Source organism: Rhinoraja longicauda, chromosome 7 (genome assembly GCF_053455715.1).
Source record: "Rhinoraja longicauda isolate Sanriku21f chromosome 7, sRhiLon1.1, whole genome shotgun sequence".
Taxonomy (NCBI): domain Eukaryota; kingdom Metazoa; phylum Chordata; class Chondrichthyes; order Rajiformes; family Arhynchobatidae; genus Rhinoraja; species Rhinoraja longicauda.
Genome location: NC_135959.1, coordinates 57,760,737 through 57,774,043, shown reverse-complemented (window position 1 = coordinate 57,774,043; position 13,307 = coordinate 57,760,737). Strand labels below are relative to the sequence as shown.

Sequence of the window (13,307 nt, the reverse complement as noted above, 5' to 3'; positions counted from 1 at the left end):
TTTGGGAAATCTCTATTTCACTAAATCTTATTATCAGATAGGGTCCTCAATACAGTAATGTTGATTTTTAATTACTTTTTGTTAGCATCTGAAGGTACACTCAATCTTCACAGAAGATTATTGTTTTTCTATTTTAAGCACTGATAATGACTTGGAATGCTTTGTCTAAAAGATGGTAAAAGTAGTATTAAAATTTAATCCTGCAAGAGAATTAAGTATTTAATCTTAAAGAAAAGAAAATATTCCAATACTCTGGGAAGGAGTAAAAGAAAAGAATGATAACTAAAAAGCAAGCATATTCATGATGGATGAAACGGCCTCCGACAATGAAATATTAAGTATAAGGTTCAAGGCATTGGCAGCGATTATGTATCGGTTAGTTCGCACTAGGAAGATCTTAATTATCCTTTATTTCTTACGAGGATAGAGGGATACAATGTGGAAACAGGCCCTTCAGCCCAACTTGCCCACACCGGCCAACATCTCCCAGCTACACTAGTCCCACCTGCCATTAGCCTTGGTCCATTAGCCTCCAAACCTGTCCTATCCATGAACTTGTCCAGCTATTTTTTTAATTTTGGGATAGTCCCAGCCTCAACTACTTCCTCTGGTAGCTTGTTCCATACACCCACCTCCGTTTATGTGAAAAAGTTACCCCTAAGATTCCTGTTAAATCTTTTCCTCTTCACCTTGAACCTATGTCCTCTGGTATGCATTCCAAGTCATGTGGATGTGACGATAATATGCTATACTAACCATAATGACCAACAATATTTCTATCAATAGGCTACTAATTTAAATCAAAACATTGTGGATTTGAGGAAAATCTAGAGAATGGAAGCAAAGTTGATTCAATGGTGAAAAGAAATACCACTTGGAGAATTTTGGCCAGTGTGGATTTATAAACTTAAAGGAGAGTGCATTCAGTGTCAAATAGGAGAAAGGATATAAACAATATAAAATTAATCAAATCAGTTAAGTAGATGGAATAATACAGATAAAGTAGTCTGCAAGTAATTGGAATGCCCTATAGACTGAAATATAAAGTAAGCGCGGAATAATGAGCTTTTCGCCCAGGAACGGTTGATACCAAAGTGATTTCATAAACCTTTATAAATATTACTAGACCAAGTGGACCCGTTGGGCCTAAACCACTCCTGCATTGGTGCAGCACCCTCACCTCCCCCTCCCCCTCCCCTTCCTCTCCCCCTTCCCCCCCCCATATGTGAGTTAGTAGTTCTATGTTATCCCACTTTCTCATCCACTCCCTACAGACTTGAGGCAATTTACAGAGGCTAATTAACCAACAAACCGACACTATCTTTGGGATGTGGGAGGAAACCGGAGCACCCAGAGGAAACCCATGCTGTCACAGGGAGAAGGTGCAAACTCCACACAGACAACACCAGAGGTCAGGATCAAACCAGAGTCTACCAGGGCAAAAATCCAGAGTCTTAAACAACTGGATGCAAAATAGATGAAACTCCTTGAATGGATGAAACAGAATGTGCTAAATGGCATTTTCCAACAATAATTACTTTAAAATAAAAATGAGAAAAAATAAAATGCAACCTCAAGCAATTTAAAACATAAATCACATAAATCCATATATCCATTGCATCTCATTATAAATCTCTTGTTCTTTTAGATATGTGAAAAGCTACCTGCTTCCAGATAAAATTAAAACGGGTAAGAAGAAAACAACAGTAAAAAAGAAAACTTTGAATCCAGTCTACAATGAAATACTAAGGGTAAGGAGGGGCATTATTTTCTGTAATTCAACTTTAGTTGTACATAAATCCTTTTCACATTTTTTTGACATTTCATTTAAAATATAAATCAATAATAAAAGGAAATTAATTTTTCACATTTAAATGCATTGGCAGACACTGCTTGTCTAGTGATGACTCACCAGAAACTCTTGCAGATTATATATCTTATTGCAGGACAATTATAAGAAAATTTCATTGTGTGACAATTGTGATGCAATCCAAGAATAGTCTCTCCACTTTTGTCTAAATTGTGTTGCAAATTGCACCAGAATAATGCTGGATCTTGGAATTAAAAATTAACTCTACTTTCATAAACACGGTTTGTATTCCTTTTGAATTCTAAAGGTGTGAGAAGTGGTTAAAATTTGGTGTGATGCATCAGAGGAGATGCTAATAAATTGCACATGCAGGAAGGTTAATTCGATGAGCAAGCAGTTATTTTAGCCTTTACTCAGATGGGGCTAGAGTGAGGGTAAAAAAGACATTCCAATTATAGAGATTATTGGTAAACTCATATCCACAGTGCTACATTTAATTTCCTCGTCAAAGGAATTATATACATGCCCTGAGATGGAGTGTGTCCAAAGTTCACTATGTTGATTCCCAAGATATGAGGGCAGTTATGTACTTAAAATTAGGGCAGAATAGACCCATATGCATTGAAGAATGAGACATGATCTCACAGAAATATATACAATTCCAAAGAATGCTTAGCACTGAGAGGCTATTTTTTCTGCACAAAGTTTTCTAGAGTTCAGATTTTTTTGTCATAGACTTGAACCACAGTGAGAAATTGGAACCCCTACAAGCTATGATGGAGGCAGAGAATCTCCTTTCCTTTCAATTTGCACTATTTTACTTACTGTACATTTAAATATTTGTGTCTTTGATTTCCCTTTCTTATGGTGCCAGATTTTCATGATGTTTGGATCTATGCTGCCTTTTTAATACCAATGCAGTAAAACTAGGCAGGTGTGTAATGAGATTAAAGGGACTGAGACATAAAATCACTTTACTGCTACTTGTCCAGCCTAATTTGTAGCATAATGAAGTCTAAAATAGACATATAAAAACCTTTTAGAATGTATAACATTTGTCTGTGTAATACTTGGGTCCATTATTTGCCTTTATTATGAAATAATTGGTAATTGTTTTTGATTAATTGCATAGAGAGTACAGTATTTGTTTAATGACACTCTCTTTTCTGAGTTTGCTATTGATATTTATTATTACTATATGTCCAGAGATACAGTGGAAAGGTTTGCTTTGTGTGATATCAGACCACACTTGAGTACGACAAGAAGTGCAAAAAGAGAAACTAAACCCGATCACAGAATATTGTGTTACTGGTGCAGGGAAAGTGCAGATAAGAAACTCCTGATTACCTTCCACAAAAGTTGTAGTCAATAATTTATTTCCTGTTTAGCAAATTTAAGAGACACAAGTGTAAGCTAATTAGTACTAAACATGCAAGTTTTAAGAATACGATGTATATTTTAATGAATAGTCATTAAGTGGTCAACAAATGTCCAAAGACTAGCTCCTCATGAAGGAAATAAAAGTACTGAATATTATAGGTTTATCAACTTTTTGTTTCCATTCTGATTGTGTATATCTCTCATGTGACAGTATAATGTTGAGAAAGATGTCCTGATGGCACAGACTCTGAACCTTTCTGTTTGGCACAATGACACATTTGGACGAAACAATTTTCTGGGTGAAATAAACGTAGAATTGGAAAAATGGAATTGGACCAGCAAGCAAATGGAATGGTACAACCTGAAACCAAGGGTAATTTATAATGAAATAGTTTAACATATATAAGATGATTCAACACAATGCACTTAGTACACATCTGAAATGTTAATTTAGATCACTTAGAATAAAAATCACCTCTTGCTTAAACTATATTTTTCCCAATGATATACCTCTCATCAGAAATTAGTTATATAAGCATATTAATAATACCAAGAAAATAAATAAAAAATGATGATGGGTTTGCTCTGCAGGGGCATTGATATTTATTTGGTGGTTGAATGAAGCATTGCAATAACTCATTAGTTTCCTATGAAAATAGTGGAATAGTATTTTTCATACTTAAACCACGCTTCTTTGTCACCTTTATTTCCTGCTGTACCAGCGCATACAGGACATGCACAGATTATATCAATTGCCATTCAATTGGAGGCTCGGTTTGAAATTGTATCATGATTATCTACTTACCAATATCTGGACCACACAAATTGTAACAGTGATTACACAAGTTGCTTGCAGTTCACTAAAGAGTCGGCTGCAGATCTCAAATTTCAGTCAAAAGACCAGGGTACAGCTGTTTGAAATTATTAGTAAAGCTGAGAGGAAAACAGATATTAAGGATGCCTACTGCACCTTAAATGAATGAGTACTTTGGAAATTAGCTGACTGAGCATGCAGTAGAGCCAAGAGCAAACGAAGAGGACTGAAAGGTAAAGCAGACTTGCCTGGGGATCTCAAAGGTGGAATGAAATGGTTCTGGCCAGGAGAAAACATCTCCAAAGTATTCCAACTTTCAGTTCTCAGGAAAAACATAACCAGAGACTAACGTTTTTGAAGGTGACAGAGATCTGCATGCAGAGCTCCAAGTATGTATCCTAACAATAGTTTTCTGCATTAGTGAAAGTTCCTGTCAATCTGAATTTAGCCTATAGATTATTCCAAGCAGAGATGATTAAACATTGACACTATTCACATCTTTCAACAGGTCAGTGCATGAGCAATGTCATCTTTGGTCTCCAATCAAAGATTGGGGATTTTGTCTCTTTTGTCTGTGAAAGATTGCAAAAGCAATAGTGATGGAATTGTTGGCATTTAAGATGCTTTTTAATAGGCATGGATATAGAGGAAAATAGATCAGGTGCAGGCAATTGAGATTAGTTTATCTTGGCATCATGTTCAGTACAGAGTTTGTGGGCTGTAGGAACCTGTGCTGTACCTTTCTATGCCCCATTGTCATGTGTCACCAAACTAACTCACCATCATTGAGCTAATGTTCAGGATTTGGGAGGAATATTGCCAAACTACATACCTAGTTCCATAATTGCATCCCTCAGTAGAAGTCCTTGCCTCTGCAAGTGTTGTCCGAACACAACTAAACAATGTTCTAACTTGTTCGAGGTGGAATGTGGTAATCTTGTCTCCAACTCTTGAAACAATCTTCATTTTCCTTGGAATCGATTAATTGCACTGAGAACTAGTGTGCCATTTAATGGGAGGACCTGGGAAAGTGAAAAATGTTGTCAGCTGGGTACCCACACATATATAAGATGGACTGCAGGTTATAGCGCATACTCATTGCAAAAGTAAATTCCCTTCATGATTGCAGCTGACAAGGCCAACATTTTTTTCCCATCCCTAGTTACTCTTCAAAAGGTGAATGGCTGGTTTAGAAACATAGAAACATAGAAACATAGAAAATAGGTGCAGGAGTAGGCCATTCGGCCCTTCGAGCCTGCACCGCCATTCAATATGATCATGGCTGATCATTCAGCTCAGTAGCCTGTACCTGCCTTCTCTCCATACCCCCTGATCCCTTTAGCAAAAAGGGGCACATCTAACTCCCTCTTAAATATAGCCAATGAACTGGCCTCAACTACCTTCTGTGGCAGAGAATTCCACAGACTCACCACTCTCTGTGTGAAGAAATGTTTTCTCATCTCATGTTTCTTGAATGAGCCTTACTCACATAGGAAATGCATTCCACAATGCTCTTCAAGAATTCCAGGACAAACATCAAATGCGCAAGCCAACAGCTTGGAAGGATTTGAAGGCACGAGCGAGGCTTTGGAAAGCTATTTTATCAGTGCAATTATGGAGCCTAATATATTGTCATATAGAAACTTGGAAAATAAGAGCAGTAGTTGGGCATTTGGTCCTCCAAGCCTAATCTGCCATTCTATACAGTCATGACTGACCATCTAATTTTTAGTAATCTATTCCAGCTTTTCCCCATATCTTTTGATCCCTCCAAATCAAACCATACAATCTAACTTCTGTTGAATATATTTAATAATTTGGCTTCGACTACCTTTTGGTGGAAATTTGCTTCACCACTCTTCTTCTTCTTCTTCTTAAGCCCTTGGCTCCTCTAGGGAGCATAGGCCATTGACAAATGGTTGGCGGTTGTTGGCGGTTGATTCGTGATCTCCCCAGTTGAGCCCACTCCCAGACATTTCTGCCTGCACACCTTTTCTCCAGCTGTTCCTGGGGCGACCTCGTTTCCTTTTTCCTTGGGGGTTCTATTACAGGGCTTGTGGGGTGATGTTTGTGGCAGGTTTTCTGAGGGTGTGTCCAATCCAACTCTATTTTCTCTTTCGAATTTGTAAGTCAATGGGATCCTGGCTTGTTCTTTTCCACAGGAACACATTGCTTCCTTGTCTCTCCTCCAGATGTTTAGTATTCTTCTGAGGCAGGTGTTAATGAATGTTTGCAGCCTGTTTGTTGTGTGTTTTGTTGTCCATGTCTCTGATCCATACAGCATTACCTGCTTCACATTTGAATTAAAGATGTGTATTTTGGTGTTAATTGAGATGTATTTTGAACTCCAGATCTTCCTGAGCATGTTAAACACCACCCTAGCCTTATTGATCCTGCTGCTTATGTCTGCATCTGCCCCTCCGGTGGTGTCCACAACACTGCCTAGGTATGTGAATGTTTCTACCTCCTCCAGGGCAGTGCTGTGAATGAGGATAGGGTTGCTGGTTTTGGAGTGGATCTTCATCACCTGTGTCTTTGCTGTATTGGGTGTAAGACCAAGTTTTGTTGCAGCTTGTAAGAGTTTGACCGTCTTCTCCTGCATTTGTATCTGTGTGTGTGAAAGGAGAGCTCTGTTGTCTGCAAAGTCAAGGTCATCTAGCTCTTCCCACATTGTCCACTTAATTCCATTTCTTTTCCCTTCAGTTGTTTCCATCATGATCCAGTCAATTGCCAGGAGGAACAGGAATGGTGACAGTAGACATCCCTGCTTAACACCCGTTTTGACACTAAAGCTCTGGGAGAGCTGGTCTGCATACATAACTTTGCATGAGGTTCCATCATACGAGTTCTTGATTAAGTTTATGATCTTGGTGGGAATTCCATAGTGGTCCATTAGGCACCATAGTGTTGTCCTGTTTAAGCTGTCAAACGCTTTCTCAAAGTCGATGAAGTTGATGTACAGGGACATATTCCATTCAATGGACTGTTCAATGATGATGCGTAGTGTTGCTATGTGGTCTGTGCATGAGCGATCCTTCCTGAATCCTGCTTGCTGGTCCCGTAGCCTCTCGTGTACAGCTTCCTGAAGACGGTTGAGGATGACCCGGTTGAGAATTTTACTGAGTACAGAAAGTAGGGTGATTCCTCGGTAGTTGTCACATTTTCTTAAGCCACCTTTTTTTTGGCAGTTTCAAAATGTGTCCCTCTGCCCATTCTGTGGGTGTCTTTTCTTCCTCCCAAATTCTTCCAAAGAAGCTGTAGAGCATGTCTGTTGATGAGTCTATATCTACTTTAAGGGCTTCAGGTGGAATATTGTCTGGGCCAGTGGCCTTGCCAGTTTTCAGTTGCTTGATTGCAGCCTTTATTTCTGATTTTGTTGGTCTATCACACTTAATATGTAGTGGTATCCTGGTTTGGGGAATATGTGGCTGCACTGTCGGTGGTGGCGTGTTTAAGACTTCTTCGAAATGCTCTACCCATCTGTTGAGCTGCCCCTCCTGGGTTGAAAGCAGTTGGCCGTTCTTATCTGTAATTGGTTTATTACTGTGCAAGTATGTCCCGGACAATTTCCTTGTGATAGTATATAACTCCCTCATGTTCCTTTGATTCGCCGCAATTTTTGCCTCCTTGCCTAGCCTTTCCACCATTGTTCTCTTGTCCCTCCTGATGTTCTTTCTTACTTCTTTGTGGCATCTGTTGTACTCCTTTTGGGCCAAAGCCTTTTCAGCTCTTGTCCTTGAGTTGTTCACCTTCTCTTTGAACTTTCTCCTCTGTTGGATTGTGTTGAGGTTTTCTGGTGTTATCCACTCCTTGTGCTTTTGGGTCCTTCTCCCTAGGGCCTCCTCACAGGTTGTGCTCCAAGCAGCTTTTAGGTGTTCCCACTCCTCATTTATTGTCCATCCTTCCTTCCTCCTCAGCTGTAGCTCTGTATTTTCCCTTGAGAGGATATCATTGAACTTCTTCACCACTTGAGCACTGCTGAGGTATTCAGTGCTGTATTTAGCTCTTTGGCTTTTGGCCTGGTGGTGTCTCCTCAGCCTTAGCTTGAATTTCCCTACCAGGAGGTGGTGGTCTGAAGCTGCATCTGCTCCTCTTCTTGTTCTGACATCTTCCATGGACCTTCTGAACTTTTTACAGATACAAATATGGTCAATTTGATTTTCTGTGACATGATCTGGTGACAGCCAAGTTGTTTTGTGGATTGTTTTATGGGGGAATACACTTCCCCCAATCACTAGGTTATTGTTAACACAGGTCTCAGCAAACATCTCGCCATTTTCCCCACTCCATGTTTTCCCATTGCTGCCTCATATCCCTCGTTTTGGTCTCCAATCTTGGCGTTGAAGTCACCCATCAGGATAATGAGATCTCTGCCTCCAATACTACCAAGTAGGTGGTTCAAGCTGTCATAGAACCTGTCTTTGACCTCCTCCTCTGCATCGTTGGTGGGTGCATAACATTGGATTATGTGGGCTTTCATTCTCTTGTTGGTTTTGAAGGTTGTGGAGATGAGGCGAGAGCTGATGGGTTTCCATGCCGTTAGAGCCTTTCTAGTGTCCTTCATCATCATTATGGCCACTCCCTCTGTATGTTTCACTCTCTCATCTTCCTTTCCGGAGTAAATAATGGATTGTCCACTGGCCAATTTGATCTACCCTGACTGTGTCCATCTTGTTTCTGCCAAGCCCAGGACTGAGAGATTGTAGAGCACCATTTTGTTGGCAACAGTGGCAGCCTTGCCAGCCTGGAACATGGTTCGGATGTTCCATGTCCCCACAAGGATGGATTTCTTTGGCGTCAGAAGATGTGTCAGCTTCCCAGCGCCCTTGCGGGTTTGGCTGGGAAGCATCATGTTCCCCATAGCTAGGGCACCTTCTTCAACCGTGTGTAATTTGGGTTTCATTCGTCAATGTTTCTGTAACTCACCACTCTGGGAGAAGAAATTTCTCCTCCTCTCAGTCTTAGATGGTTTATTCCTTATTGTCAGACAGTGACCCCAGATTCTGGATTTCCTGGTCATCGGAAACTTCCTTCCAATGTCCAATCTGGCCAATCTGATTAGAATTTTGTAGACGTTATGAGAACCTCAATCATTCTTCTAAACTCCAGTAAATCTAAGTCTCAATGACCAATCTTTCTCATACACAGGCCGTGCCACTCTAGGAATCAGTCTGGTGAACCTCTACTGAGCATCCTCTAGCAAGAACATCCTGCCTCAGATTAGGATGTGAAAACTTTACACAATATAAACCCTGTATGAATACAAAACATCTTTTCTCTGACACTCGGATCCTCTCATTATGAATATCAGCATACAATTTGTTACCTCCATCGTCTGAAGCACCTTCAGGTGTTATTCAACTTCCAAATCTATCACCATTCAGACAACAAGCTACTTTCCAATTATTACCATCAAACTGGATAACCTTTTGTTTATCTACATTATACTGTATCTGCCCACTTCTTAACCTTTCCAAGACAACCTGGGGCTTTCTGCATACTCCTCAAGGCTAATCCTCCCAGGCAGCTTTCTTTCGTTTGCACATGTGAACGTTGTCAGAGAGTCACAAACCATGGAAAGTGGATCTTTAGCCCATGCCAAGCAAGATGCCCCATCTAAGCGAATACCAGTTCACATTTGGCCCAAATCCTTCTAAACCTTTCCTATCCATGTACCAGTCCATTTTATAGTACCTGCCTCAACTTTCTCCTCTGGGAGCTCGTTCCATATACCCACTACCTTCTGTGTGAAAAGGTTGCCCCTCCAAATCCTATTAAAACTTTCCCTTCTCACCTTAAACCAATTCCCTCTAGTTTTGATACCTCTACTCTTGGATAAAAGACTGTGCATTTACCCTATCTATTCCCCTCATAATTTTATACATCTCTAAAAGATCACTCCTCAGCCTCCTGCATTCCAAAGAATAAAGTCCTAGCCTGCCCAACCTCCTCCTATAATTCAGTCCAAGCAGTGCCCTTGTAAATCTTCTCTGCTTTCTTTTCAGCGTAACATCATCTTTCCCATTGCAAATGACTAGAACTAATCACAATGCTCCAAGTCCATCCTCTCCAATGTGTTGTACAACTGTACCATAATGTCGCATCTTCCATACTCAATACCCTAACTGATGAGGCCAATGTGCCAAATGCCGCCTTCACCATTCTATGTAGCTGCCACTTTCATGGGACCATGTACTCCTAGATCCCTCTGCTCTGTCAAAGAAGAACAGAGCACTCAAGGAACCCCCGAAGCAACTCAGTAGTATTGGAAACGAAAGCATTACTGGACATGATTTGGAAATGGTTGGCTCGATGATGGGAGCTGAGTATATTACCTTCTTAATAAGGAACAGATAAAATACAGACAGAGAACCAGAAGTTTTGAAACATAATTTGCATACTTGCTGAACCAAATTGTTGGAATTAGATAAATAGCTTTTGTTAACACAGCTTCTGAGTTTTTAAATCAATCATGAACCTTTGGTAGTTTTCCTCATTAATATAGGTATGATCAGTTTTAATGAAGCTTGTATATTTTAAAAACAGCTTTTGATAAGTCATGGCAATAATTATATTTAAAGTGCAGACCAAATGATCTTTCTTGTTCATTATTCTTTACAGGCAATCTCGGCTTACACAATGGGTAACAGAGGTACCTTAAAAGTGGCTTTCCGTTACATTCCAAAGGGACATAAAGGTATTTTTTCTTCACATCTAATCATTTATATTTATTGAAGTTGTATCAATATGCTAACTGAGGTTTTTGCACACAGGGAAAAAAACAGGTGAAGTTCAGATTTGGGTGAAGGAAGCCAATAATTTACCACAAGTTAGGGCACATCGTTTGGATCCATTTGTTAAATGGTAAAATATTACTTTTCTATTATATATTTTTGGAAAATAATCTTGCATATGAGATTTATTTGCATACTCAACAAAATTCAAGGATGCCAAATTTGTTCTGATATCAAAGTAAATGATCATCTTACATGTGAAGAATAATTTCTGTTGTGCTAAGTGTAAGGGGATTGCTGTACTTCCACAGCTGTGATGTTATAAAATTGGCCGGACTGTTTGTGAAATCATAAAATTCTCAGACGACAAACTAAGAAGGAAACACCCATTTTTAAACAAACTTTTTAAATTACATTTTTCAGAGAGCAATAAATTTAAACATATAATACAGATATGGGTAGATAGAAATTGTAAAACTATTTTGAAAAATGTATTTCAAAATATATTTTGAACTAATGGGAGAATTACAGTGCACTTAGCAATAGTGTTAGAGGGTATGATAAATGGTCATTGTTATTCAGGGAGAACAAAATGGTGAATAGGGACTTCAAGTTTGGAACAGCGATGTCGGTACAGAAAACTGAACAGCTGACCTTTTATGTGGAGAAATGCTAACAGTTATGTAAGAGATTGCCAACCATATTCCACAGAATCTAGACTACAATTGACAGCTATAGTTGAGAGCTGGCTCCAAAGGCTAACCAAACGTTAAACATTGTTACTTGGTCACATCATTGCAATCGTGAAGTTAGTTTTTGTAATTTTTGTGCGTTTGCATATGCCAAAATGAATTAACGCTTTTATTGAACCAATATATTTGAGTTCAACCAAACTTTTTGGTTTGTTCTAATTAATCTTGTTTTTCTACAAGCTTCATTCTTCCAGACACGAGCAAGAAAAGCCGTCAGAAGTCTCGGGTTGTGAAAAAAAATAGGAACCCAAATTTCAATCACACCATGGTTTATGATGGTTTTGGGCCAGAGGATCTCAAAGATGCATGTGTTGAACTTTCAGTCTGGGACCATGATAAATTGGTGAATCATTTTCTTGGAGGACTAAGGATTGGCCTTGGCACAGGTAATGGTCTCTAAGATGTTACTTCGTTGAATATTAAATCTTTCCCCTTTCAGCTTAAACTTATGCCCTTGAGTTCTTGATTTCCATCCTGGGAAAAAGAATCTCTGCAATAGACAATAGACAATAGGTGCAGGAGTAGGCCATTCAATGTGATCATGGCTGATCATTCACAATCAGTACCCCGTTCCTGCCTTCTCCCCATACCCCTGACTCTGCTATCTTTAAGAACCCTCTCTAGCTCTCTCTTTAAAGCATCCAGAGAATTGGCCTCCACTGCCTTCTGAGGCAGAGAATTCCACAGATTCACAACTCTCTGTCTGAAAAAGTTTTTCCTCATCTCCGTTCTAAATGGCCTACCCCTTATTCTTAAACTGTGGCCCCTGGTTCTGGACTCCCCCAACATTGGGAACATGTTTCCTGCCTCTAATGTGTCCAATCCCTTAATAATCTTATATGTTTCAATAAGATCCCTTCTCATCCTTCTAAATTCCAGCGTATACAAGCCTAGTTGCTCCAGTCTTTCAACATATGACAGTCCCGCCATTCCGGGAATTAACAGTGAACCTACGCTGCACGCCCTCAATAGCAAGAATTCACTTGATCTATTCCCCTCATGATTTTATACATCTCCTCTTCAAGATCATCCCTCAGCCTATTGCTCTCCAAGGAATAAAGTCCTAGCCTGCCCAATCCCTTGCTATAGGTCAAGCCCTCGAGTCCTTCCAACATCAATATAAATCTTCTCTGCACACTTTTCAATTTAATGGTATCTTCTGGCAGTGTGATCAAAACTGAACATAATACTCTAAGTACAGTCTCGCCAACATCTTGTACAATTGTAACATAACATCACAACCTCTACATTCAGTTGGGAATTGAAGGAACTACAGATGCTGGAATCTTCAGCCAAACACAAGGTGATTCTAATAACTCAGCAGTTCAGGCAGCCGGCAAGGACAGATGGGAATAGGTGACATTTTGGGTCAGGACCTTTTACAAGGAATTGTAGATGCTAGAATCTTGAGAAAAATACAAATTGTTGGGAGAAACTCAATGGTTCAAACAACATTTTGGAGGCGATAGGACATTTTAGGTTGGGATGCTTGGCATTTGTAGTTCCTTGTGTAAAGGTCCTGACTCAAAACATCTTCTAAACATTCCACAGATATTGCCTGGCCCACTGAGTTATTACTGCGCTTTGTATTTTACACTCAATTGCCTGACTGATGAAGGCCAAAGTACCAAAAGGCTGCTTCACCACCCTAAATACCTGTGACCACCCTTTCAGGGAACCATGCTCGACAACACTCCCGGGAGTCGTACCATTCAACATAAAGTACCTGCACTGTTTTGACTTCCAAAATTGCATCACCTCACACCTAATTGAATTAAAGTTCATCAGCTGCCCTTAGCCCACTTGCTCAGGTGTTC

The 13,307-nt window shown here is 39.7% G+C and overlaps 1 protein-coding gene across 2 annotated transcripts in view; it reads left to right on the top strand.

Moving 5' to 3' along the window:
• Positions 1-13,307, top strand: part of LOC144595310 (synaptotagmin-like protein 2) — a 117,001-nt gene that overhangs the window by 101,185 nt on the left and 2,509 nt on the right. For both annotated transcript variants that reach the window (XM_078402650.1, XM_078402649.1), the window contains 5 exons: positions 1,649-1,751; positions 3,402-3,563; positions 10,626-10,701; positions 10,778-10,868; positions 11,671-11,876. In XM_078402650.1, coding sequence (XP_078258776.1) covers positions 1,649-1,751; positions 3,402-3,563; positions 10,626-10,701; positions 10,778-10,868; positions 11,671-11,876 — 638 coding nt within the window. The remainder of the gene's footprint in view (positions 1-1,648; positions 1,752-3,401; positions 3,564-10,625; positions 10,702-10,777; positions 10,869-11,670; positions 11,877-13,307) is intronic.